Here is a 25,607-nt window from a genome sequence, read left to right on the forward strand (position 1 = left end):
TGATACCCATATGACCTTCAAAACAAACAGGCTAATTATGGCATTTTGGTCTTGTTTCTATACCACATATAAACATTAAATACCAAATTATTATAAAGTAATAATTTCACAATTCCTATAATGTAGCCATGAATGCTTCATAAAATAGAATTTGCAGGGCATGGTGACACATGCCTTTAACCCCTGCACTCATGAGTTAGAGGCTAGCCTGGTCGACATAGCGAGTTCCAGGTTAGCCAGACCAGGGTTACATAAAGAGACCCCATCTTTAAAAAAAAGTAAATTTTCTTATAGATACAGCAAGAGTCCTTTCCAATGGTCCTAAGTAATTCCTGAGTTGATAAAATGAAGCCCACTCTCTTAGTTACATTTAGTGGCCATGTTGATACTGCTTTTTTCTTCTCCCCTAAATCTTCAATGGCCAAGGAAATGTCCTTGATTCTGCTAGAAATACTTTCTGCAACGGTGAAAAACTATTTAAAAATATGTTAAGAAAAAGGAACTCAAGAAGGAAATAATCACCCAAAACAGGGAGGGAGGGGCAAGCATTCCTTGGGAGAGATTAGATGCCCACTGCACAGTAATGTTAGTGTAAGGATGATATTAACGCCATGATAAATATCTAGCAGAGCTGTGAGCAGAAGAACAAGGAAACAAGACAGAACCGTGAGGGAGTCTCTGACCCCAAAGCCATTCCCTTCATTATTTATCAATGTCTAATTCCAGGTGAAACAATTTCATCCAGCCACAATGTGATTTACCAGATGATTCCCAGAGAACCTGAGGGACTGAGGTGGTTCAGCTCATAAAAGCAGGAAGAGAACTGACAGAGAAAAGAGATGGGAAGGTCAAAGGTGGGAGAGCAGAGAGGGAGACAGACTTACCAATCAACTTTTCCCTGACAGAGAAGGTTGATCAAGACTGACATAATGAGAAACATGGTTACTTCTAGTCTAGGATCAAATAAATTTACTCTCCTTATTAGCAGGCTAGACTTCAAAGATGGTAGACTCTCTCTTAGCTAACAGACTATGTACATGACAGGGATACAAGGACATGACACCAACCTTTCTACTTAATTTTATGCTCACCAGAAAACAGAAGGCTAATCATCTGGGTGTTACTGATGACCTCTGAGACTGTATCCCAATTAATCTTAGACCAGGTAGGACAGGAAGCTGACTGGCTTTATTCAGTCTTCCAGTACACACAAATTAACCTCTGAGAAAAGTAAACTGGTGATGGTTTCCTTAGACCAACCTACAGGACCTGTTCTCACTGAAACTTGTACACACTCCACATCTTGGAAAACCACCACAGTAGAGCGCACACTGGAATGATGGTGTAGTGGGAAAGTGCTCGGCCAGCACGTGCAAGGCCTACATTTGACCCCTTGCATGACCAAGATTCTCTATGCATTGTCTCCTGAGAAAGGAGTACAGAGCAGGTAAGACGGTTTGGGCCAGAACAAGACTTCTGTTTAGGAAGTTTGTGATTCCCATGCAAGTACTTAAACTCTGAAGTCGACAGGTCTCACGTGTAAAATGAGGAGGATGGCAAGGAAGATAAAGCGACAGTAGCACCGTCCCTCACAACGACCTCTGTTACATAACAGGACAGTTCACAAGCTCTTGAGACACATCAGGAGTGTCTGAGAATCCACCTGCTTTTTAGTTTTCTGCTTATTCCTTAACTGATATAAATATGCAAAAAACAATCTCGAGCTAATAATGGTAATAAAAAATTAAGAGCAGCAATCACAGTTCATAAAGTGTTACGAACCAAGTACTGTTTTAAGTACTACAAACAAGGACCCTGTAATGTATGATATCACAATCTAGAAAATGTACATGTCTTTTTTAATCCTCATGAAAAAGAAGTCAATGTCTTTATTGCTTTATCAGCCTGAGAGGCTAAGTCAAATCGAATGCATTTTTCTAACTTCCTAGGTGGATTGCTCCAATTATTTCTCCCTCTGTAGTTGTGAGAACTCACTTAGACTCTGATCAAATCTTACAATCCAGATCCTAGGAGGCCGAACTGCCAAGAACAAATGGCCATGTGGAAAAGCAGTTGCAGATGTTAATCAGGATAAACTTCACAGGTTCTCTGTGAAGGCGTGGCTGGAAAAGCTGACATGAGAAAAACCATTTCCCACCCCTCAACAATGCTAATGACCGTCTTAGAGATGAGCACAGCCTCCGCCATCACAGCCCGGCCTGTTTCCTCATCAGTGTATGATGCTAACAATTCATTTTCAGAACACGGACATTCTTAGTGGCTGCTGACAGTACGTCCTGTACCACTGTATGAACAGTGCTTGTGTACTGTACAGCACTTTTCTTATCACATGCTTCACTCAGCTACAGACTGTGTACAGACCTACTTCAGTCTCCTTAAGAATGAATGATTGGCCACAAATGTGAAGCCAAAGAAGTGGTTCACTTATGAAGCATCAATCTACCTCCTTGAAAAGTTAGGCAAAAAAAGTATATTATTTGAAGCATTTTTGTCCACTTGATGCACTAAAAAAATCTAGATATTTTAGCATATGAATTATAATCACAACACTGATGTCAATCTTGTTTTTTTTCTTTTCTTTTTTTTAAAGTTCTACAAGTAGAAATGGTATTTCAAAAGGCAAAGAAAGCAAAAAGTTCTATAAGAAGCTAAAGTCTTAATCCCACTCTCCCTTTTCTGGGAGAATCCTTGTCTACATAGCATAATGTGGACTTTTTAGTATCAGTGGAAACGAGCAGAGCTGGAAGTGTTCATGATTTCTTGAGCTACAGCAAAATGCACTGTATTTCTTCTGATTGTCATTAACACTGCTATGCTATTTAAAATCACGGGAAGTTAGGGACCTCTTTGTGTGTGTGTGTGTTCCATGAACCATGGCTTAGAAAAAGAAAAACTTCCTGACTTCAAAGTATTTATTACATTTGGGTTGGGGATGTGGCTGGTGGTGCAGAATTTGCCTAGCATGTACAGGGGCCTGGGCTAGATGGAGGGGAGGAGGGGAGGGGAGGAGGGGAGGAGGAGGAAGAGACAACTTTTGGAAGCTTGCTACTGGAGAGAACTGTGCCAGCGCATTTTTGTGAAGGACTAGTTTTCCCGTGAAGCACTGCTTCCTAGTTTTTCTTACATGCTCAGCGTGTTAAAGTGAAATGCAGCCATGCAAAGCTTCCTAGCTTGTTGGATACAACCCCACAGGCGCTGCTATAATCAATATACAAGCTGCTTCAGATCTCTGGAAACTGCAAGTCTGAGCTGAAGATTTTGCCCACAGACGCTGTCAGAAAAAACAGAGCTATTCAGGCATGACCACAGGCATGACCACCAGGGTTCTTCTCTACTCAGAATGAGAGCAGATAGATCTGAGGTGGCCTGCACACAGAAACTGCACATTCTTTCATGCTGTGGCCTGTTTTTAGGAAAGCTTCCGGGGCAACGCTTTACCGGTTATTTATTTATTGACCAGGAGTCGAGAACCCAGAGAGAGGCTCTGCTGAGTGCACTGCCGAGCTTTGGAAATCGGTAAGGCTGTTTTGGTAGCTGTAAACAGGCAGCAGCAAAGCATCTACAATGTCAACAGCTAGAGAACGACACTCGGGGTTCTACACCTGTCACGGGTCATTTAAGTTTTCAGGACTATGTGTAGTGTACCGATTCACAGACTATTAAAAATCAGACCTGTGCCATTTTAATGTGCAAAATAACAAGGAGGGTATTCACATTTAGACTCCTTGCTCTAAGACGACCCAACAGTCTGATTTCAACCCCAATTTCAGTATCTCTCTCTCATCCCTTTAGAGTCAAGGCCTTGGGATGTTCAATTTTCAGGGACGGTTATATTAGCCATTTTCAAACATCATCCTATGTGCACCACTTAAAAACACAGTTCTGCAGCCGATTCGGGCACAGCAGGGATGGTTTAGGCAGGGCAAACGTGGCGGCGGCGCTGGGCTTGGGTGGCCTTTTCATCCCAGGCAGGGGCACCTCACCGACTCCCATGGGTGTCTGAGCGCACGTCGGCGAGGGAAGAAGGGGGACTGAACGATCGGTTGTGACCGAGCGCCTGCCCGGGAGGAGATCCACAGGCTGGCTGCCCTCAGCCTTCCGCCTGCTGCTGCTGACTTGTGCGCACCGGCACGGCAGCAGACGTTATTCCGGGCCGCGGCCTCCCCGAAATGACCGGGTGGCCGGCCGGGCGCTGCAGTCCCTTCGCCCAGGCCGCGCAGCCCTGAGGGGGCGTCTGCGAGGCTGCTGGGCGAGCGTCCGCGGTGCTCGGCCCGCCCGCCCGCCCGCGCCCAGCCCCCGCCGCCCGCCGCCCGCCGGTACCTCGTCCTGGCCGCGGCCCCCGCCGCACTGGTGGCAGCCCAGCAGCTCCGTGACGGCCAGCGAGGCTGTGTACGCCTCGTTCGCCGCGGCGGCCAGACGCATGTCGGCGGACGGCTGCGGCCGCGCTCGCTGCAGCGCTTCGGTCGGCGCACCGCGGGGGCGGGGCGGGCGGCGCTGACAAACAAGCCGCGAGGCCCCGCCCCGCGCCCGTCACTCCACTGCCGGGCCCGGCGCCTCCGCCAATGCCGGCCCGCGGGCAGCCGTAGCCCCGCCCCTCGGCGCCCGGGGTGGGGAGCGTGCGGACCCGGCCAGCGCAAACAAGCTGGAAGGCCAAGCTTCCTGCGGGGAGCTGGTTCTCAGCTGGAGAACCGGCTAGCTGGGTGGGACCCTGGCTGGAAGATGCAGCCTGCGTCCCGGGACTCTGGGAAAGGCGGCCTGCCCTCCGGGTCCCCGGGCACCACGGGCCGGCCTTTTACCTCCAGGAAGTCAGCAATGCCCCCTGGAGCGGCCCTGGCCACACCAGGAGGAATCCGGTTTTCTTTACTTTGTACAAACTACTGAATTCCCCTCTCCGTTCAGATGCCCGAACGACGCAGAAGGGCTGCAGAACCCAGACACAGGAGACCGTGGCCTATATGCCATGTAAAATCTATTTTTGGCAAGCGAGGTAGAAACTATAAATATCACTTTCCTTGGCAGCAAGTCCCCCAATTGTCTTCTCAACTATAGTCATGGTATTACAGTTTCTAATATTCCTTCACAAGTACCCTCTGTTACAAAGAAAAATCCTCTCTGTAATCGAATGAGCACCTTGGAAAAACAGAGGTTTAGGACATAAATCACTGACACTGTTAGATCCAGAACCCAGATCTCCCCATCCTGTGCCAATACCACTTCATTTCCTTCCTCTGGTAGCTTTATTCATTGCTTAAGCGAAAAAACCTGCTGAATTGGATCTCTTTTTTCTATGCCTGTGTTTTCAAAAGCTTTGGGACACACAGAAGGAAATAAATGGAGCTTTAATCACTAAATACCGACACCTCTAGGTCTCCAAAATGAAAATAAGTTTCAGTGTTAGCAGTTGAGGTTACAGTGTGTCAGAGAAGACAAAATTGCGCTTTCAGCTCCTGAAGGTTCTTTCTTTGAAAGCCACAGGTTAAAAATGGTTACTTTTTATTTTTCTCCTCCAGGCAAAATCATTGTTACGTTTTCTTATAAAGCACCCCAAATTGTTTCTTTTTTTAACAAGAGAAGGAAGCCGCTTTGGGTTAATGTTAATAGAAGAAAGGCGACAGAAGTCTTAAGTGCTTTTCCACCGAAGAGCCACGAAAATAAATGGTACAACCAAATCTCCACTCAGCCAAAACCAAGCAATCCAAATCCATGATGTCACGAATCCGAAGCAGTAGCTACCTTGCTCTCAGATAAACCGGCAGTAAATGAGTAACTTGGAGAAATAAACGTACTTGATATGTGGGGCTGAAATTTATAAAAGCTAGTTTACAAATGAGCAGAGAACATGAAAACTGAGGCCTCTGGAATTGTTGGGCTGTGATTTTATTTTCTGAAGTTATAGTTTATTGTATTAAAATGTTCTCCATTGCAAAAATAGTGAATGCCTACCTTTCTATTCACAAGACACAAAGGAAAAGCATGAATCCAGCTGACTCCGAGATGGTTTAACATAATTAAACGTCACATTAAAGCTTTATATTGCATATATAGTGTCTAACATTTAGAGCTGGATAAGTATTTATTGAAGAAACAGTTCAGATATACCTAACTAAATTAGGAGCTCCAAATAGAATTTTTTTTCCAGAAAGTTTCACTAATTTAATGCTATCTTGCATGAAAAGAAAAATAAATTTAACTACATTCTAATTCACTAGTTTACTGAGAACCTTCAAGCTATTAAATGTCCAAGATTCTTCATGGTCTCTATAAAGACTGACCTAAATACTTCCAGAGTACTAACTTCTGCTCTCTTGCATAGACAGTACTATGGATCAGCCACTTTATTGTCTATTAAAAAACATTAAAAAGCACTGCTCTAAATAAGTCTACACTGACCATGAGTTCCAACAAATGTACTAACTGTCTTGCAAATACTGAGTGGCTTTCACTTCTGGGAATGTTTTATTAGAAACTTTGTGTATACCTAAGAATTTCATTTCTGAGTAACCAGATGTCCCACCGAAGGTGTCCAGTGCTAGACACACTGAGCATGTCCTAAACACCGAATGCAAAGACAAACATCCTGAGCCCAGAGCAGGCCTGGAAAGGACAGCAACTTCCATATTCACTAAGAGGCATCAGCAGAGGCCAGGAGCTATTTTATAAAGCCATTTCACTCCAACATTTCGTTCCTTTTAGGGAGAATCCTGGCATCTGATCAAAGAATAGACATTTTCTTTCCTCTAAAAATGTTTTTTGGCCAAATCAGGAGCTGTGTTAAAGTGAGATTCATTTTCTCTGCATGGGTCCTCAGCGGGATGCCCCAAGCCTCACCTCTTCCAATACAATTGTGAAAAGCACAGGGACAGCACCTGACTTGGTCCTGGCTTTGAACTATGAAATACTCAGAGTCCAGGCAAGGAGTGGTGGCTCAAAATAAGCTTTCCGAAGGAAGAAACACCTTAGGTGGAACTGAGAGGATCAGCAGAGAGTCTTGGCAAGAAAATTCAGGGGAGATTCTGGGAGCATGGAGGCAGTCCTTAGCCCAGACCCAGCATAAGCAAAGGCTACACAGGAGTGTGTGGTCTGGAAAGGGAAGCCACATGAAGGGAACTGACTGGTCTGGAGCAGAGGAGAAGCAGAGTACTAGGAGGCAAATGTAGGCAATTTTGGGTGCTGTATTCAGCTTTCATTAAGGAATGTGAGTTTCGTTCTCAAGGGCACATGGAGTCATTGAATAATTTAAACAAAAGGGTAACATTCTATCTGCATTTAGGTAAGGTTTAGAAAAAAACATACTGGAAGAGGCAAAATGGGAGCGGAGAGGTGTCAGAGGAGTGGCTGAGGCCCCTGGTGAGGTCAGAGGGTGGTGGGGAGCAGGGAGAATGAGCCCAGTGTGGAGGTGAAGGTGGGTTTCTAGGAAGGCTGTGAGCGCCAAGAGGGAGGCAATGGCGTCTCGCTGTGATCTAGCTCTTGGAATCTAGGAGCTAATTCTCAAATTATTTGCTCTCCTGCTTCAGGGTCTTCACTGAACTCCTTAGGTCTTTAAAAATTATAATCAATTCATATGATGGAATAGCTATGGTCTAGGAGAAAGAATAGTTATTAATATAATTCAATAAAATGACCAATGGTGACCATGCTTCATAAACCACATGCTTGATGTTGCGAACCAAGAGTTGAGTGAGATTTGCACACGTATTCACTGGAGTCCCACTGTGTTACTAATCGGTTAAGAATATAGCAATGGCTTCCGTCATCTTTAAACCAAAGAGGCTCTTGAAGAGGGAGTGGCATCCGACAGATTTATGAAGTTCAACACTCCCCCGCCATCATTACGACACTTCACTTAGTGTACGTGCTGGTCTTGAAGATTGAGGGTCTCACTAATTCTGTGCCCTCTGACTTGTGTCTTCTGTTTTACAGAGCGCTGGCCTGCTAAGCATGCTTCCTTTTCAACCTCAGGTTTTGGAACATTAATGTCCTTTCAGCACTGAAGTCAGTTTCAATTATTCTTACTTGCTCCGTACTTTTCCACTTCTTCAGCTGGGTTTTCATGATTATATGACTTTAAAGCTGCAAGTCTGCTGACCTATCTTTGTTTCCCCCTCTTACTTAAGGCTGCTTCTTTTACAGATGTCAAATGTTTCAAATCCCTGCACAAAGTATTCAAAAATGTGGGCTGTTAGCCATACTGGTAAATAAATAGTATTCTAAAAAGCCTTTGTGGTTTTAAATTAAATAGTCGAATTCAGTGTGTTAAAATAGATGTTTGGGTTTCCCAGGCTGATGATAAAAAAAGACCAGTAACTTATCAACTTCTATGCTCAGATGATAAGCATGGACATGCATAAAGCAGTTTCCATTCCCCTATTGTTCAAAGTTGGGAATAGAAACTCAATGAACCCTGAGTGACTTGCCCAAGGTCATAAAGTAGTAAAATGCAATCTGGAATTAGAATGCATTTCTTTCTGATTAAACAAACAAATACCCCCACGCGCCCCAAACAGCAGTCACTACAGGAAGCTTTTTTTCTTTTCTCAAGACAGAGTACTCACTCTGTAGACCAGGCTGGCCTCGAACTCACAGGGATCTGCCTGCCTCTGCCTCCAGAGTGCTGGGATTAAAGGCGTGTGCCACCTCCGCCCGGCCTGAAGCTGTTTCTTTTAATGAATATAAAGTTGACATTTTGCTGTCGCAGTAGCTTAAGTTCTTGATGCCAGGGCAAGGAAAGAAAACAGGAAGAACTAACTTTGCTCTCCTTTGCTTTCACTCAGGTTGAGACCAGGAAGGTGAGGGAGGCATGGGTGACCTTGGTCTCCATCTTCGCCTCCCTCCCATCTCTGTCCCTGTCACTTCCTGTTTCTTCCCAGACCTCTATGACCTCATGCTCTCTAAATTTTCACCACTTTGTCACTGTGCTCTGCACAGTGCCGCCATCCTCTTCTAATAAGAGAAAGCTCTTAGGAACTAATCAAGCTTCTCAAACTAATCACAATACTGATTGAGTGGCGGACACATTATCTAAGTTGTCTCAATGGAATGTACAGCCATTAAAATCAGAATGCATCTCCAGGGCCTTAGTGCCCAGCCAACAGTATGTGAATTCTAAAGAGGTATTTCCATTAAAAATCATAACTCAGTTGAGAGCTTGACAGTGAGTTTGATATTGTTTTGTTAAAGATTTGGGGACTTGGGGGCCGCCACATGTCCTCAGCGGCAGGGAAGCTCAGCTTGTTCCAGGTGGAGCTCTGTTTTCCAGTCTCTTCCCCTCTCCCTGGGAAGGCTCAGGTCCTCCCAGGCTGTTTTGACTTCTGGGCCCTGCTTCTTGTGCTAGCAAGCCAAGGTTCCAGCAGCAGCATGTATGGTCACCTGTTAAGTCAGGCAGGAACACGCACGTCAGACACCGCCAGATCACATACCATTGTCTGACAAGGCTCACGGAACATTCTGTAACCAAGTTTGGCTTTAAATATCCTCAGGGCGGAGCGAGAGGGAGGCAGCTCTGTTGAGCCAGGCAGTTACAGAGCATTCACTCAGAATACAGCTTTCAGCAGAGAGCCGCTTCTCAGCATCCCTGAGTGGAAAGGAAATGGGTTTGATTTGAAATACGAGGGTCAGGACCAAGGGGAGAGTGAGTGGTGACTGGCGGCGGGTCTGGTGTGACCCCAGGATACCAGAGGCTTTAAAGGATATGCTGATACAAGTCAGAGGTAGCTAAAATACACAAATAGATGACATGAGCAAGGAGGAAATATCCCCCAGACTCTGAATATATACATACAGTGTAATTTTAAAAACGGTTTTTAGGGGTTAGACTTCATTTATACCTAAATTTAAAAAGAGATTAGAAGCAAATCCATTTATGTTGTCAGGGATGGTTTAGCTGGCTTTGGACCTGGGAGGCAAAGCCCTCTCCCACTGAGCCACATCCCAGCACTCAAACTAACTACCCTGAACTTATTCTGAGCCCACAGACCTGACGGGACTCAACTCTCCAGTTCCATTTCTTTTGTAGAGTAAATTCTAGACATGGTCCAAGTGCTTGGGTTAAATGCATATTAATGATCATTAGCTCAATCATGAATTCTAAATAGTCATGCTACTGATAATTTTGATTCTAAAAAACAAAATATAAGGATAAAATTTAAAAAATCAAGTTATCTTGTTTTACTCTATTCAATGCCTCTCCCACCGTACCCGACGCCTGTTGGTAAGTGGGGAACAGCGCCCCCTACCTGTGCTTTATGTGGATAGTTCGAAGAATCCCACTCAATACTCATGGTAAACTTTACTAATTTAGGAGCCTTAACCTTTGAGACTTTTCTTTCTTTATCTCCCTCTAAGGGCTATGGTTTTCCGAGAAAGTATTGAGTTGTAATTCTTAGTGTGGGCACAAGGTACAGGGATATATGTGTGTGACCGCCTGTGTGTCTGTAAGTCTTAAGAACAAGTTGGCAATCACTGAACTTTGCCATTTCCTCCTTATCCAAAGAGTGTGGGCAAATTCAGGGCATAGGAGTTCTACAGATGAATGTCTTTATTTTTGCTTGTTACAACCCACTTTCTTAAAATATCCTCCTAGAAGAAAGAGATAATGCTGTTTTTTTTTTAAAATTATGCTTTTCACATGAACTCAAATTTGAACAGAATTCAAGATTACCTCATTTGTAGTAATAGTTCCTACTTTTGTCTCCTTCTGTTTTTGCGAATCGCAAAGTACTAAAATAAACTTTTATATAGAGGATTAATTTATAATAACTATAAGGATGTACTTTGGTGTAGGGTTATGTACAGAAGAAGCCAATGTTGTTTAACAATGTACAGAAATCTTGACATTACATAATCAGTTATATATTATTTGGAAATATTTACTGGATGCAAATTGTATGGATTTACTCTTTTAAATACCCAAGGTCAGGATGTAGAACTCTCCCCAGAGAAAGCAGGCAGCTTGGGGTTCGGCAGGGTGTTAAGTGGGGAGTCACTTAGTCTGTTGGTCAGTTCTGGAAACAAAGGGGGAAGGGAGGGAACAAGGAAGGGGAGGGAGGGGAAGGGGGGAGAGACCTGGTAGCCTGTACGTCCCTCTATTAGCCAGGGCAGTCCTCCCCAGCTCAAAAGGAAGAGCAAATCAACGTCACGATCTAGCCATGTTTATTTCCGCTTTGAAATTCTACACAGTTCCTGATTTTATCAAGGGCTCTGTGTTTTTGACAGACATGATGGTGCACATCTGTAGTTCCAGAACGCAGGAGACTAGAGCAGGAGGATTGCAAGTTTGGAGGCTAGCTTCTCGGGCCAGTGAGACTATTTAAAAAACCCAAATCAACCTATGCTCTAGGCTAACTAGAAGCTGTCATACACACACACACACACACACACACACACACACACACACACACATTTTTTTGGGGTTGGTGGGCATGTTATCTACCATAAGCAACACCCTCAACCCTCAATTATTTCTTGGAGTTGATTTTTCACAAGAATTTCAGAGCTATTATGAAATATTAGACACACAGTGTTTTCAGAATACACTACAAATGTTTACCAACATTGGGCTAACTGGAGAGTGCTGTGTAAGAATTCAGGAACTGGACGAAATAGAATTTCTTCCACCATCTCTATGAGCACCTGTGTGAACATTCTTGCTAATGTATCAGAGATCAGGGTACAGATTGTTAGTACCTAGCCTTTTGGAATTTTTTGTCTGTTTTCTTTTTGGGGGGATGGAGGTAGGGGTCAGCTCTCACCTAACCCAGGCTTATCCTCAAACTGCTACGAGGCCTAGAATGCTCATGAACTTTTGATTCTCCTGTCCTTATCTCCCAAGAGCTAGTGTTCTAGTCTAAAAAAAGTTATGCCTATCCACATCACCTTGAGTAATATCACAGTAATGGATGGGTTGTTATAGCACGTGGGCATTTTTCTTTAAAAATGTCAGGAGAGGCTTGGGCACATTCGTTTGCTTAGCGCATGTGCCTTGAAATACAGCACAGTCAGTTTTTCAATGCCGGAGAAATACACTGCATATTCCGCCATGATTATTTAGTGTATACTTCAGATCTGGTGCCTCACGGCTTAATTATACAAGAACGCTCAAAGGACCTAAGTAGTTGTTCGGAACTGCAACGTCTTGAGAACGCCAGGGAGGCTACTTAAGAGCTTTAGGGGCTGGGGTCAGGACTCTGTGGAAAGTGCTTGCTCGGCATGGGCAAGGGCAGTAGTTCAACCCCCAGCACCACCAAAGACCCCAAGATTTCACTCAAAACTGCAGTAAATAACCTCTTCCCCACGTCTGGACAAGAGACTAACCCAACTCAGAGGATCACACTCAAGAAGCCATGAAGGAGGTGGGAACTTGCTGAGAGGAGCGCTCCAGGGGGGGAAGAAGGCTGGCGTGTGCATGTATGTGTACAGAAATGACTAAAACTCATCATACAAATGCATGAAACTCACACAGTAAAAATGAGAAAATAAACAACACTAATGATCTGTGTAAACCAGTTTTCTCAATATCATAAATTTAAGAAAATTCAGGAATACTGCAACTACTATCCATAACTTAATTTCAAACTGCCTAAAACATAAATTATTCTCATTGACTTGAGAGTTAATTTATCTTTATTCCAACCTAAAGAAATCATTTGTTCATAAATGTTACAATTTTAGGCATTATTTATGAAAGGATTTTGGTAACGTTGCTTGATTAAAGAGTATAGATTTAAAATGTATTTGAATTCTGTTGGTTTCTGACTATGGCACATTTCACAATAAGTACCCTAGAATTCAGCAGGTTTGGAGGACCCAAGCCAACCTGTGGCTCTTCGGGTTACTCACCCAAGGCTTGGGTCGGGTCTTAAGGCTCAGGGTCAGCTCCATGGACTTCTGCTGGCTTTCACAGTGCTGAGGAAATCTAGTTCACACTCTTATACCCACTGATGCCAAATAGGGGCTGAGAGAGAGAAGGCCCTGCCTGGGACCACAGCTGCGCAGAATGGTCCCTTAAATATAAACAATCTCACCTTCCAGAGAGTGCGCATGTGGCCTGCCCTAAAGATTGTCAATCTTCCTAGTCCTTCTCAAGAAGACATGAATAAAATCAACCTCACCCTTCAGTAACAAAGTACTGGTATGCTTATTTCTATATAGCCTTTATCCTAAATCACAAAAATTTGACCTAGTAACTATTATTTTATATTTCATGATATATTTCAATTGGAAAAAAACCAAAACCCAAACCAAAAACAAACCTCTGAATTTGTTGTTACTAATAAAGGTATTACTGACATCCGGATAGTCTCTAGTATTTATAACAGGTAGGTTTTTAAAAGAATGTTTTTCCTTTCTACACCTTAGAACTTGTTTTATGTCAGCAAATCCAAACACATTTAAGCAATTGAAATAGTATTTTCGTCAGTGCACCACAAATACACAATAAGAACTTACAAATGTTAAGATACTGTCTGCTAACTTTATGAACTGGTGGGTTAAAAAGACAATTCTAAACTTCAAAGGCTGGGGTCAGGGGAAGGAGCCTGGTAATCAAAGCCACAGATGCAGTTCAAATAGGTCACCCTCAACTTTGTAGCTTTCTCTGAGAACAAAACACAAGCCTAGCAACACGGCTCAGCCAATCACAAAGCAGACAAACAAGAGCTCAGCTGCTCCAGATACGGGAGGTCCAACCTCCAATCTTTTTCTTTTAAATTATATAGTGTCAGATGTCAGAGCAGAAGACAACCTAGAAAACAGAATAGACTGTCCCACCTTAGGAGTAAGTGTTAAAATCTCTTCAGCTCTCCATCAGACACACTGATAGCATACCAATAATTTACTTTATTATAGCATATATTATATACATTAAAACTGCCATTAAATTAATGCATTTTAAATAAAAATATAGAATTTGTGGGAATTTTCTTTCTTGGTATAGACTGAGAATAAGAGTAAGAATCTCTATAAGAAATGATTCTTTTCTTTTTAAATTCCAAAATTCATAGGGGGAACTTGAATAAAGAAAGGCAATGGTCTCCATCCAAAAATACAAGCTTTGGGCAAAAACAACCAGATACAAATACAACCTCCAAAACAAAGAAAACACTGACCCACAGCACAGTCCAGCCATCCTTCCTCTCCATTCCATCAGTAGGTAGCCTCTTTGGAGAGACTGCCCGAGGATTCTGAATTGGTTTCAAAGTGTTGCTGACGTCACTGTTGTGTATAGTTCAAACCTCGACATTTTCTTACACTGATGGGCTAATTAACAATACACACAGACTCAACCAATAGTTAACAGTTTCTTTAACTCTGCTTGTCTTGCCAGATTTAGAAACCATTCTAAAGCAATTTCCAGTATTTTCTGTGAAAATCTTCAAGGGCTACCTTCAATTTTCTCTTTAAAGTTTTATATTTTTGTATCAGTGTATGTGCATGCGTGTGCATGATGTGCATTGTAGGCATGATGTGTGTTGTGGGCACACAGGCCATGGTGGGTGTGGAGGTCAGAGACCAATTTTGTGGATTCAGTTTTCATCTGTTACCTGTTCGTGGGTGGGTGGGAGGGTGGGAATCAAACTCAGGCCACCAGGCTTGCAGTGCGCATGCCTTTACCCACGGAGCCACTTCACGGGCCTACATTTCTCTGCAAGTACTCCAGCTCCTCTGCTAGGGACATGACGGCTGCGGATCACCTGCCGGGCACGTGGGGACCACGGGCGCCACTCCCCACCCCCGCTCCCACCCTGCCAATTGCTGGTTTTAGTTCCCTAAATTGTAATATTTTAAGTAGATCTGCTTGACTTGTTGTGATCATCCATTATTTCCTAAATTTGTCAGACATGTTAAAACACAGGTTTGCTAATAACAGTGCAGGATGCAGTTAGAAAAAAATGCCTGTTATTTTCCTTTGATACTGTATTCTACACTCCCCCAAAGAGTGGGAAAACATAAGCACTTGGAAACACTAGATTTAGCTTTTATTTACAAGTTGACATATCTTTATGTCATCCGTCTCTCCCCAGTTGTCAGAGAAAACTAGGCCATGTTAAATTAGGAAAGACAGAACTATATCATCGGGGAAAGCAACATCTACGGGAAACTCTAGTTTTCCTTGGTTTCTAAACCTTAATAGTTTATTTCATTGAAACATTACGAAAAGTTTCAGCAATGTAGCTCCAATTTATAACATATCAACAACTGCTGGGTAAGCATGTTTTATGGGGTAGGTCATTTGTTCCAGTTTATACACTATGAGAAGAAGAGAAATAGCTTTTCCCTTCTCTCTTCCCTTCTTTTGTCTCTTTATTTTCAGTGGTTCAGGGGGCTTGAGCCCCAGGGCTTTGGAGATGTTAGGCAAATGCTCCTCCACTGAGCTCCGTCCCAGCCTTCGGTTTCTTCAGACGGGATCTCACTGGGTAGTTCAGCGGGCTCACACTTGCCTCCCTCTGCCTTAGGCTCAGCTCTCAAGTATTAGGATTGCGGGTGTGAGCCACGGGAAGCTCCAGCAGACCCCTCCCTTCCTCTTTAATTTCCTATAGAGATCCACCCACATGAAATACGTTTGCCCCTTCCAGGGGTACCTGGGCTGGGGTACAAAAGGCTGAGAGAACACACTCTCATGCTAGGTGGGAAAGCTGACCGCCATTATAGTGGTTAGCTATGTTAGGACCAGCTTGCACTGGACTATGACTGAATATATTCTGACATTTGATTGTGAGGTAAACGGATACCGTGTCTCACGATTTCAGAGTTGATCAAACTAAGAGAAGAGCTCAAACACAGGTAGTCAGTAGGTACCAGGTGCTGTCCGGCCCCTTCCACCTGCTTTAACCGAGTTAGCAATGGCAGGAGCTTCGTCAACGCTGCCTTCATGTAGAAATGGGGTCAGAGGCTGGGAAGGTTACTAGGTACTGTGGCCAAATCTACCCAGCCAGCGTGGGCCTGAATGAAGGGGAGAAACACCCGCCTCCCAGGCATGCCCTTACTACTGAGTTCGGCTGCTCTCTTCTCACTGTTACTATTGATGTGAGCGCATGTCGTCCAGGAGAGACGCGAGGGACATACACTCTTCTTCACCATCCTTTCCAGTTTTTCCCATGGTACTCTTCCTGAAGTCTCTGACAGATGGTGTCTATATTGTTCAACTACATTGTATTTACTCATTTGCACGTATGTGTGTGCACACAGGCACGTGCAGAGGTCAGAAGTCAACTTGCAGGAGTCAGTTCTCTCCTTCTGCCACACGTGGGGCGTGAGGCTGGCACTCATGTTGTCTGTCAGGTCTGGTGACAAGTGCCTGACCCACTGAGCCACCTCACCAGCCCTACGACAGTTCTAAGGTACAGGCACACCGAGAGAACACTGTTCCTGATAAAAGGGCTGGGGGATTATGTCTGTGGCCATATGCTTACCTTGCTTTGAACTAGTTGCCATATATATGTAGGAATCCAAACTACATTTCCACTATGTTACAGGTGCTACACATAAAACTCTGGGAGAAGTCTTATAATAATTAAGTGAGTACAATTATTTTAGTGTAAATAAAATATAACATCATATAGCAAAGAAAAATAGAGATGGAGATTTAAATTAACAGATAATTATTAATTTTTTACAGATTTAAAACATGAGAAAATACTAATTTTCTGAGTGTGTAAGCATGGCATTGCCTACTCAAGACAGTGAGATAATTCAGAGTGAGTTTTTGGTAGGATTAAACCTAGTGAGCACAAATGTACACACGTACACACACACACACACACACACACATACACATCACTTGATATGGTTCTCTGCACTTTTTTTTTTTTTTTTTTTTTTTCGAGACAGGGCTTCTCTGTGCAGTTTTGCGCCGTTCCTGGAACTCGCTTTGGAGACCAGGCTGGCCTCGAACTCACAGAGATCCGCCTGGCTCTGCCTCCTGAGTGCTGGGACTAAAGGCGTGCGCCACCACCGCCCAGTGTTTCCCTGCACTTTTGAAGATGGTAACGTGAGAAATTACATGTTGACCCTAATTCATTTTTGAAAATAATCTCAGATAGAATCTAGTCAATAAGTTTAAAATGACATAAAATAAATGCTAGAGAATCTATATACCAAAGTATATATATATATTATAAACAGACAAAAACAAACAAAAACTTTGGTCTGGCTGGGCAGTGGTGGTGCACACCTTTAATTCCAGCACTCAGGAGGCAGAGGCAGGCAGATCTCTGAGTTCCAGGCCAGCCTGGTCTATAGAGTTCCAGGCTAGCCTGGGATACATAGAGAAATCCTGTCTCAAAAGAATAAACAAACAAGCAAACAACCCCCCCCCAACTTTGGCCTGCCTCCCCAGGAGACAACTCACTCTTACTGGATAGGAAACGTGAACAAGGGGTTAGGAGGTGGCCCAGTAGCAGAGTGCCTGCCATGCAGATGTAGGGCTTTGCATTCTGTTGTGTTTACAGATCAGCTCTAGCCACGCACTCCAGGGCAGTACCAAACTTGCTATGTATCTTGGACTGGCCTTGAACCATGATCTTCTTATCTCAGCCTCCAAAAGTGGGATTGCATGCATATACCCTATCTGTCCACATGTATTCTTTATATCTTCCAAATGCAAGTAATTTACTTGATATATGTCTTGCAAATATTTTAGGATTTTTGTTCAACCTGTGGCTTATATTTTTATTTTGAAGATTATAATTTTTAATTTTGATGTAGTCTAGTGGATTAATTTTTCTTCAATATCTCATGTTTGTTGTATTGTCAGGGGTCTCCCTATACAGTCCTGGCTGGCCTGGAACTCTGTGTAGACCAGGCTGGCCTCAGAGCTCCTCCCGAGTGCTTACAGGCATGTGCCACCATGTGCAGCTACTGTAATTAATCTCCTTTCAGGGATGGTGATACAGGGCAGTGGAGGAGCACTTGCCTAGTACGTTCGATCCTCAGAACCACCACAAAACAACAACAGAAACGAAAAGGGTCGCTTAAAGGCAGTTTTTTTTTTGTTGTTTTTGTTTTGTTTTTTTTCAGACAAGCGTTTCTCTGTGTAGTTTTGGTGCCTGTCCTGGATCTTGCTCTGTAGACCAGGCTGGCCTCAAACTCACAGAGATCCGCCTGGCTCTGCCTCCAAGTGCTGGGATTGAAGGCGTGTGCCATTGCTGCCTGGCAAAGGCAGGGTTTGTTTTTCTTGTTGTTTTTGTAGAATTTTCAGTTTTTGCTTTTCATAGATTAAATAAACTTTATTCTGTATGAAAACCAAATAGCTAAAGTGTTTCCAAAGAATAGGCTTTGGGGCAAATGGTCTTCAGTGTGGGGGATGGGCAGCCTGGGGGTTGAGCCTTGGGCCGTATATGTGCTGAGCAGGCCTACACCTTAGCCTCTGCCCTCAGTTTCTTAGCCCTCTCTACTGGATTCGGTTATCAGTGGGGAAACGTTAGCATCCAACTTTTCGTCACTAGGATGGAATACCTGATAGGCTACACATGAAGAAAAGGTTTATCTAGCTTAGAGTTTCAGAGGTTCCAAGTCCAAAACGGCACAGCACATGCTGGGCAGGAGGCAGCCTCTTGGCCTTCTAACATCTTCATAGCAAGGCGGAGGCCCAGACAGAAGCCAGCAGATCACATCTCAAACCAGAATGTACACGGAGCTGGGCGGAGGCAGGTTTGCCCTTTTTATAACAGTTCTCCTGGGAGAGCAACTTTCCTTCGTTCCCATGCACACCCCTGATCGTTCAGGATCCTCACACAGGACCTCACCTCACCTCTGAAGGGTCTGCAGCTCTTCCCAATACGGCCATCATTCTTAGGACCAGGTGTCCGGTCTAACTCCTGACAGACACACAAGCAGACCCACAGCATGGCAGAATGAGGGAGGGCATAGAGCTCCAATGAGTGACCGTTCTGTTTGAGGACCAGATAGGAACCTATAGATCGCAGGCACAAATGCACGTAAATTACACACTCTGGCTTTCCAATAAAATCCTTGCAGCAAAAGCCTTTCTTCCAGGGACTAGATGAGACAGATATGGGGGTTGGGATAAGAACATGCTAATATTTTTCTATGTTTCCTAGCCGTGGGTCATTAAAAAAGTGTCACCTAGAAGCAAGATTAGTTGAGACCAGTTTTCTGTAATGTGCAGCGTAGGCAAAAGGAACCACAGAGATCAAACCTAGGGCCTCACACCTACTGAGCTACATCCCTAGCCCCACACCTGGGGGCATGAAACAGTTCATAAGTGCATGTTTGTGTAATGCTCATCCTATTAGTACAGAAACCCTAACTCCTAATTAGATGGTTTTAGGAGTGGGACCTTTGGGAGATAATCAGGTCTGAAGATCGAGACCCCATGATAAGATTAATGTCCTTAGAAGAGGAAGGGACACAACCCTTCTGGCCACATGAGGATGCCACTATAAGTTAGCAGAGCTGGAACTGAAAAGAAGGCTTTGCCAGAACTCAACCACCGGCCCCCCTGATATTGGACTTCCGGGCTCCAGAGCTGTGGAAGAACACCTGTCTCCACACCAGTCTAAAGTACTTGGTTACAGCAGCTTGAGCAATGCCAGACAATCGGACTTCCTTAGATTTCCTTCAAAAGCTTCTCTCTCTCTGTCTCTGTCTCTGTCTCTCTCTGTCTCTGTCTCTCTGTCTCTGTCTCTCTCTCTCTCTCTCTCTCTCTCACACACACACACACACACACACACACACACACACACACTTTTTTTTTTTTTATAACTTTCAGGTAAGATGAACTTGTAGACCTGGCAAAGAATACAGACTGGGCCATGGAAATAATGGAAATATTGTGTATAGACAAAGAACCCTTAGCATTCTAGTTATTTATGTAGTTATGTGTTTGGGGGTGTGCATGCATGTGTATGTTACACATGCATGTGTATCTGTTTGCCTGTGTGGGTGCACCTCTGTGTTCAGGAGTATGGAGGCTGAAGTTGACACCCGTCTTTAGCATGCTCCACTTTATTTGTTGATGCAGGGTCTCTTTCCAATTCAGCTAGTCTGGCTAGCCAGCTATCCCAGATTCCATCCCTGCCTTCCAAGTGCTGGGATTACAAAGTACAGCCAAGCCTGCCAACTTTTAACAACCATTTTTTTTTAAAGTTTCAAAACATGTGGTTACTTTTTGTGTATGTGTTGTGTGTGTGTATAGCTCATAAACTGAAAAATGAAAATCAAAACTAAAAAACCCCAAACAAACCAGTACTGGAATCACACAATGGTTTCTATAGTAACCTGAGAAGAGATACCCTTCAACTGAGTTTAAGAAGTGTACACTTGGCCTGGTGTGGTTATGCACACCTTTGATCCTAGCACTCAGGAGGCAGAGGCAGGTAAATCTCTGCGAGTCTGAAGCCAGCTTGATTTACATAGTGAATTCGAGACCAGCCAGAGCTACAAACTGAGACCCTGTCTCACAAACAGAACAAAACAAAAGTGTAAATCTGGAGTCTATTTAAAATGAACTAAATGCACTAACTTTAGATGCAGATTTAGAATTCTGAAATTCTTAGTCATTAAAATGCCTACCCTGCAACAGAGCCTTAGTGCATGAAGGCAGGCCAGGAGCCCCTCCGCGCAGTGGGGTTATTTCTTATGTAATCTGCAATAGTGGGAGCAGGGACTGTGGGGCCAATGCAGGAAGAGTGCGTCTCAACGTTAGAAAGGATTTCAAAGACCTGGAACAGCGATGTCTCACCTAAGACTTCCAGCCACGGATGGCCACGGACACAGCTGCACACTAGGTCTCACCGAAGACTTCCAGCCACGGATGACCGCGGACACAGCTGCCCACCATGTCTCACCTAAGACTTCCAGCCACGGATGACCACGGACACAGCTGCACACCATGTCTCACCTAAGACTTCCAGCCACGGATGACCACGGACACAGCTGCACACTAGGTCTCACCTAAGACTTCCAGCCACGGATGACCACGGACACAGCTGCACACTAGGTCTCACCTAAGACTTCCAGCCACGGATGACCACGGACACAGCTGGCAGAGTAGAAACCAGTTTAACACAGCACTTGGTCTCCAGATTTGATATGTTTGATACATGCTGATTATGCTACTCATGATCCTTGTGTTTTTGCTGTGTTAAATCTTTGAGTGTGAGTTATTGCTTAAGATGCTTTTAATTTTCAAAATGTGACACCCTCCTCCTGCCCGCCCAAATGTACTACCTTCACCAGTCCAGCAGGGCTTTCTACTGCTTTCCTTACTGAGACAGGAGAATATACAAGTTATCTGCCGTGTAAGTTTGCATCTGTCCGAGTTTGTCTTCTATCACCATGATAAACATCACGCATAAGCAACCTGAGCAGGAAGAGTTCATTTGGCTTACATTTCCACATCACAATCCATCATCAGGAAAGTCAGGGCAGGAGCTCAAACGAGAACCTTGGAGGCAGAAACTGAAGCAGACCACAGAGGAGTGTGCATACTGCTGCTCTCCAGAATCAGGTTCAGAACTTTCCCAGACTTCCCAGTACCACAGGCTCAGGGGTGGTTCTACCCAGTGAACTGGCCCTCCCACATCGGTCATTAGCCAGTAACTTTATACAGACTTGCCTGCAGGCCAACTGGATGGAGGCATTTTCTCAGTGAGAGTCCCTGCTAACTGACAAGCTGAGGTTGTGTCAAGTTGGCAGAAACCGCAGCAGGACATCCGGCTAAACTGTGCTCTGTGGAGCCTCCTGCCCTCTTGGTGTGGTTCTGAGATGGACTCCGTCTGACGGATGATGTACGGATGGTCTGACTGTCAGGGTAATCAAGGGCTGGAGATGCAGCTCACCAGTACAAAGCTTGTCTAAGGTGCCCAACCCTCAAAACATTAAGCACCCCCTTACCCACAAGTGACAGGTAAAAATACAACAGGCTTTTAACAGGGCCACCCCCTTTCCTAATGCTCAAGTCTCGAATTTATATGCTCATGACCTCGAATTTTCTAGTCTCCAGTCCTGCAATAACATGAGCAAGATAAGACCCCTAGCTCTGAGCCCTCAGAGACTGACAAGAAAGCCATTGCTAGGAACTAGTCTCCCAAGAATCTGGCACAAGGAGAAGTATGACAAGAATAAGAAGAATGGATTCTGGGAAAATATCAGACACATTTTGTAGGGTTATCAACGCCCACAAAGGCATGACCAATGCTTTCTGCCCAGAGCACTAGCATTCTGCACATCACTATCGCTCCTCTCTATGCATGCAGAGTATACTGGGGTAGGACAAGGAGCTCTCCAGTACACCAGCAGTCAAGGCCTCTGAACTTCTTCGTGTCTCAAAAGGTTCTACTCCAACTGCTCAGAATGTTTCCACCTGAAAATTTGAGATAGATAAGACAGAGGAAGAATAAAAATACTCAATTTCTTATTGACTGTATGAAAAACAAATCACAGAGGAAATAGTATGTCTGAATCTTCAAGATGTTAAGTATTTGGAGGAACCAAAACAATTCACATTAATGAGCATGGCTCTACATAGGAACTATGGAACAAAAAGGAAATGCAGAGTTTCATGATGCACAGATTAATTTCACAGGGCACCTTGCACAACATCTCATAACAGCCTTGTGAGACAGAGCCCATTATTCTCGTATCACTCGTGAAGAAACATGTCATACAAGAGATCACAGCAGAGGTACAAACCAAAGGCAGGCTTGTTCTGATTTCAGGCCTGCTGTTACCTTTCCAGTACCAGGTTTAAAATGGAGCTCCAGGGCCCAATCCTAGGGAGCACACAATCAAGGTAACCACCATAAGCGTAACGAGGAAGCACTAGGCAATGGGTAAGTGAAAGATTAATGCAGGGCTCAGAGAGGAAAGGTGCAGAGGAGAGAAGATGCTGGGTGAACTCAAGACCAGGAAGGAGATCACTTCGGCCCATCTGGGTACAGTGGAGACCAAGGTTAGTTGTAGGGCTCAGAACACCAGCCAAAGGAATTAGCTATGGCAGGTCACAATGACGAAGCAGTGACTGTCCAAAGGAGACTGGTGCACATCTAAGAGAGAGTAGTGAATCTTACTGTCCCCCCTCTCCAGCTTCATCTCCATCGCACCGAACGTAGCCCAGCCATGGACTGACACTTCCTAGATTTGTGGACAGCCTCTTCCCACTTGACTTCAAGGCTTTTCACTGAAATACTATTCACTGCTCAACTTCAGCCTTAGTTAGAAGGCAATCTTGGGGACTCCGCGCCCCTCTTTGTGGGTTAGTTAGATCCTTCTCAAGTTCACCTGCTGCAGCACTTAACTCTGAACAATTGCACTGTCGTCTGAGCTCCTTGAACAAGGCTGGGCAGTAGGGCCCCCCCCCCCCACTGAACCCTCCCTGAACCCCTTAGCACACGGTGCGGTGCCTGTACAATCACAACAGGGGTGTAGTAGCTCACTTTCCCTAAGGTTACATGGACAGGTAAGAGGACAGATAACTAAGCAAGCAAGTCAAAATAAAAAGGAAAGTAGACTAGAGGATTGCATGGAGCGCGTGCCTGGCTCCATGAGGCACATTATCCTAGAAGTTCAACTCTGAAAATGAACTGCCTCAAAACTGACAATTTTTTCCTTCACTATTCACTCAACATATTTCTGTTAAGTGTTCATGTATTAGGGATAATTAGATGATGAAGGCATGAGAAACTCCCTTTTGAGTTGTTGGTGAAGGGAGTCCAAGAGACTACCCAAAGAATATAGACTACTGCTGTTGCCTTTGGTTGCCTCAAATCTCCATGAAGGATCTGCACACATGTGGTGCATATAAACTCATTCAGATACACACAGACACATTAACAAAAAATGAATAAATTTTAAAGAACTGATTACCAGTCAGAAGAAAATTTATTTCACCAAAATGTTTTCCTTCTTTTTACTTTAAAACTAAAACAAATACAGACAAACGTGGCATTGTTCAAGGCAGTTTTGACAGTTTATAAAGAAGGTTATTTTTATTGTAGCTACTCCCTTGCAGCTAAAATCCAGCTCTTCATGTCATGGCATCACTATGCAGTTATCTTCCAAGCTTACAGCAGCACAGTGAAGCAGGGGGCATCAGAACCTGCAGTGAGATCTGAGTCCAACCTCAGGACACTTACTGCGGTGTGCCTTAGGTGTGTGTCATCTGTACACTGAGGTGGTGGACTTAATGGGGTAGTTCTAAGAACACACAGGGTGACAGTCTGCTAGAGACAAGAAGGTTTCTATGTGACAGAGCCAGTATTTTGGCAACTTTATACTATCATATTGCCATCTACATGAGGAAAATATAATTCATAATTAAGTTAAAGACAAGCATTTGTTTAATATTGCCTCTCATATTCCAGCTGTTTCCAGGCAGCAATAAAATGACTTGCAGATGGACTTCACTGTTAATCATTTATAAAGAAGCAGAAGCAAAGTAGAATGGCTCAGAGTATTAGCATTAGAACTCAGCAGCCCAGGTCCAAGGATAAACCCAATCTCTCCTTGCCTTAATGTCTCCACCCACACAATGGGGGATGACAATACAAAGAGAGGCACAGGGTTACATAAACTACTCAGTGACTCATTAGTGCTCAGTAAATATGACCTCTGGGAAGACAAGTCTGTAACCCCAGCGTGGGACCCTGGGGGTCAGCACCCAGGTAGTCTAGCAAACTGGCAAAGTCCAAGCTCAGTAGAGAGACCCTGTCTCAAAACAGGGTAAAGAGCAGAGGAGTGTCATCTGATGTCTAACTTGGACTTTCAAGGATACACAAGGGTAAGTGCACATGTGCATACACATGGCCAAGACACACACACACACACACACACACACACACACACACACACACAGAGAGAGAGAGAGAGAGAGAGAGACAGACAGACAGACAGACAGACAGACAGACAGAGACAAAGAGAGGAAGGGGGAGGAAGGGAGGGGAGGGAGAGGGAGGGAGGGAGGCAGAGAAACTCTTGCACTAGGGTTTTCTATCACTGGCAGTCTAATATCCTAAATAATAGAGACAAAACTTCAAGTTCATTGTTTTTTTAGAGAGTGGTGGTGGCAGTGTTGAGGATCAAACCCCACACCTCACACATTCTGGGAAGCATTTTACCACCGAGCTACATATCCCAGCTCCACTTACTTTCTGAACAAGTTTCTTTTCTTTTTTTCCACCCAATTTGAACAGTCTTAGTTGTGGTGGTTTCAACGGGAATGATCCCTATAGACTCATGTATTTGGGGATGTAGTCACTAGGGAGTGAAACTGTTTGAGAAGGATTAGGAGGTGTGGCCTTGTTGGAGGAAGTGTGCCACTGGGTGGGGCTTTGAGGTTTGAAAAGTCCATCTCAGACTTGACCTCTCTCTTTCTCTCTCTGCCTGTTGCCTGAGTATCAGGATGTAAAGCTCTCACTTACTGCTCAGCACCATGCCTGCCTGCCCGCTGCCATGCTTCCCACCATGATGGTAATGAACTAACCCTGCGAGGCTGTAAACAAGCCCCAAATTAAGTGTTTCCTTTTCTATGGGCTGCCTTGGCCATGGTGCCCTTCACAACATAACTAAGACGCTGGTCTTTTCCTGTTTCCTTTCTTCTCACTCTTACTGCAGCTGCACACCTTCCTGTC

At 44.3% G+C, this 25,607-nt stretch overlaps 1 protein-coding gene across 2 annotated transcripts in view; it reads right to left on the reverse strand.

Moving 5' to 3' along the window:
- Positions 1-25,607, reverse strand: part of Sesn1 (sestrin 1) — a 98,415-nt gene that overhangs the window by 17,960 nt on the left and 54,848 nt on the right. Inside the window, exon 1 of one of the 2 annotated variants that reach the window (XM_028890257.2) lies at positions 4,342-4,499. The exons of the other annotated variant lie outside the window; for it this stretch is intronic. Coding sequence (XP_028746090.1) covers positions 4,342-4,443 — 102 coding nt within the window. The 5' untranslated portion in view covers positions 4,444-4,499. Of the gene's footprint in view, positions 1-4,341; positions 4,500-25,607 lie in introns of those variants that run through there. 2 annotated transcript variants of the gene reach the window in all.

The sequence above is a fragment of the Peromyscus leucopus genome, chromosome 8a (genome assembly GCF_004664715.2).
Source record: "Peromyscus leucopus breed LL Stock chromosome 8a, UCI_PerLeu_2.1, whole genome shotgun sequence".
NCBI lineage: Eukaryota > Metazoa > Chordata > Mammalia > Rodentia > Cricetidae > Peromyscus > Peromyscus leucopus.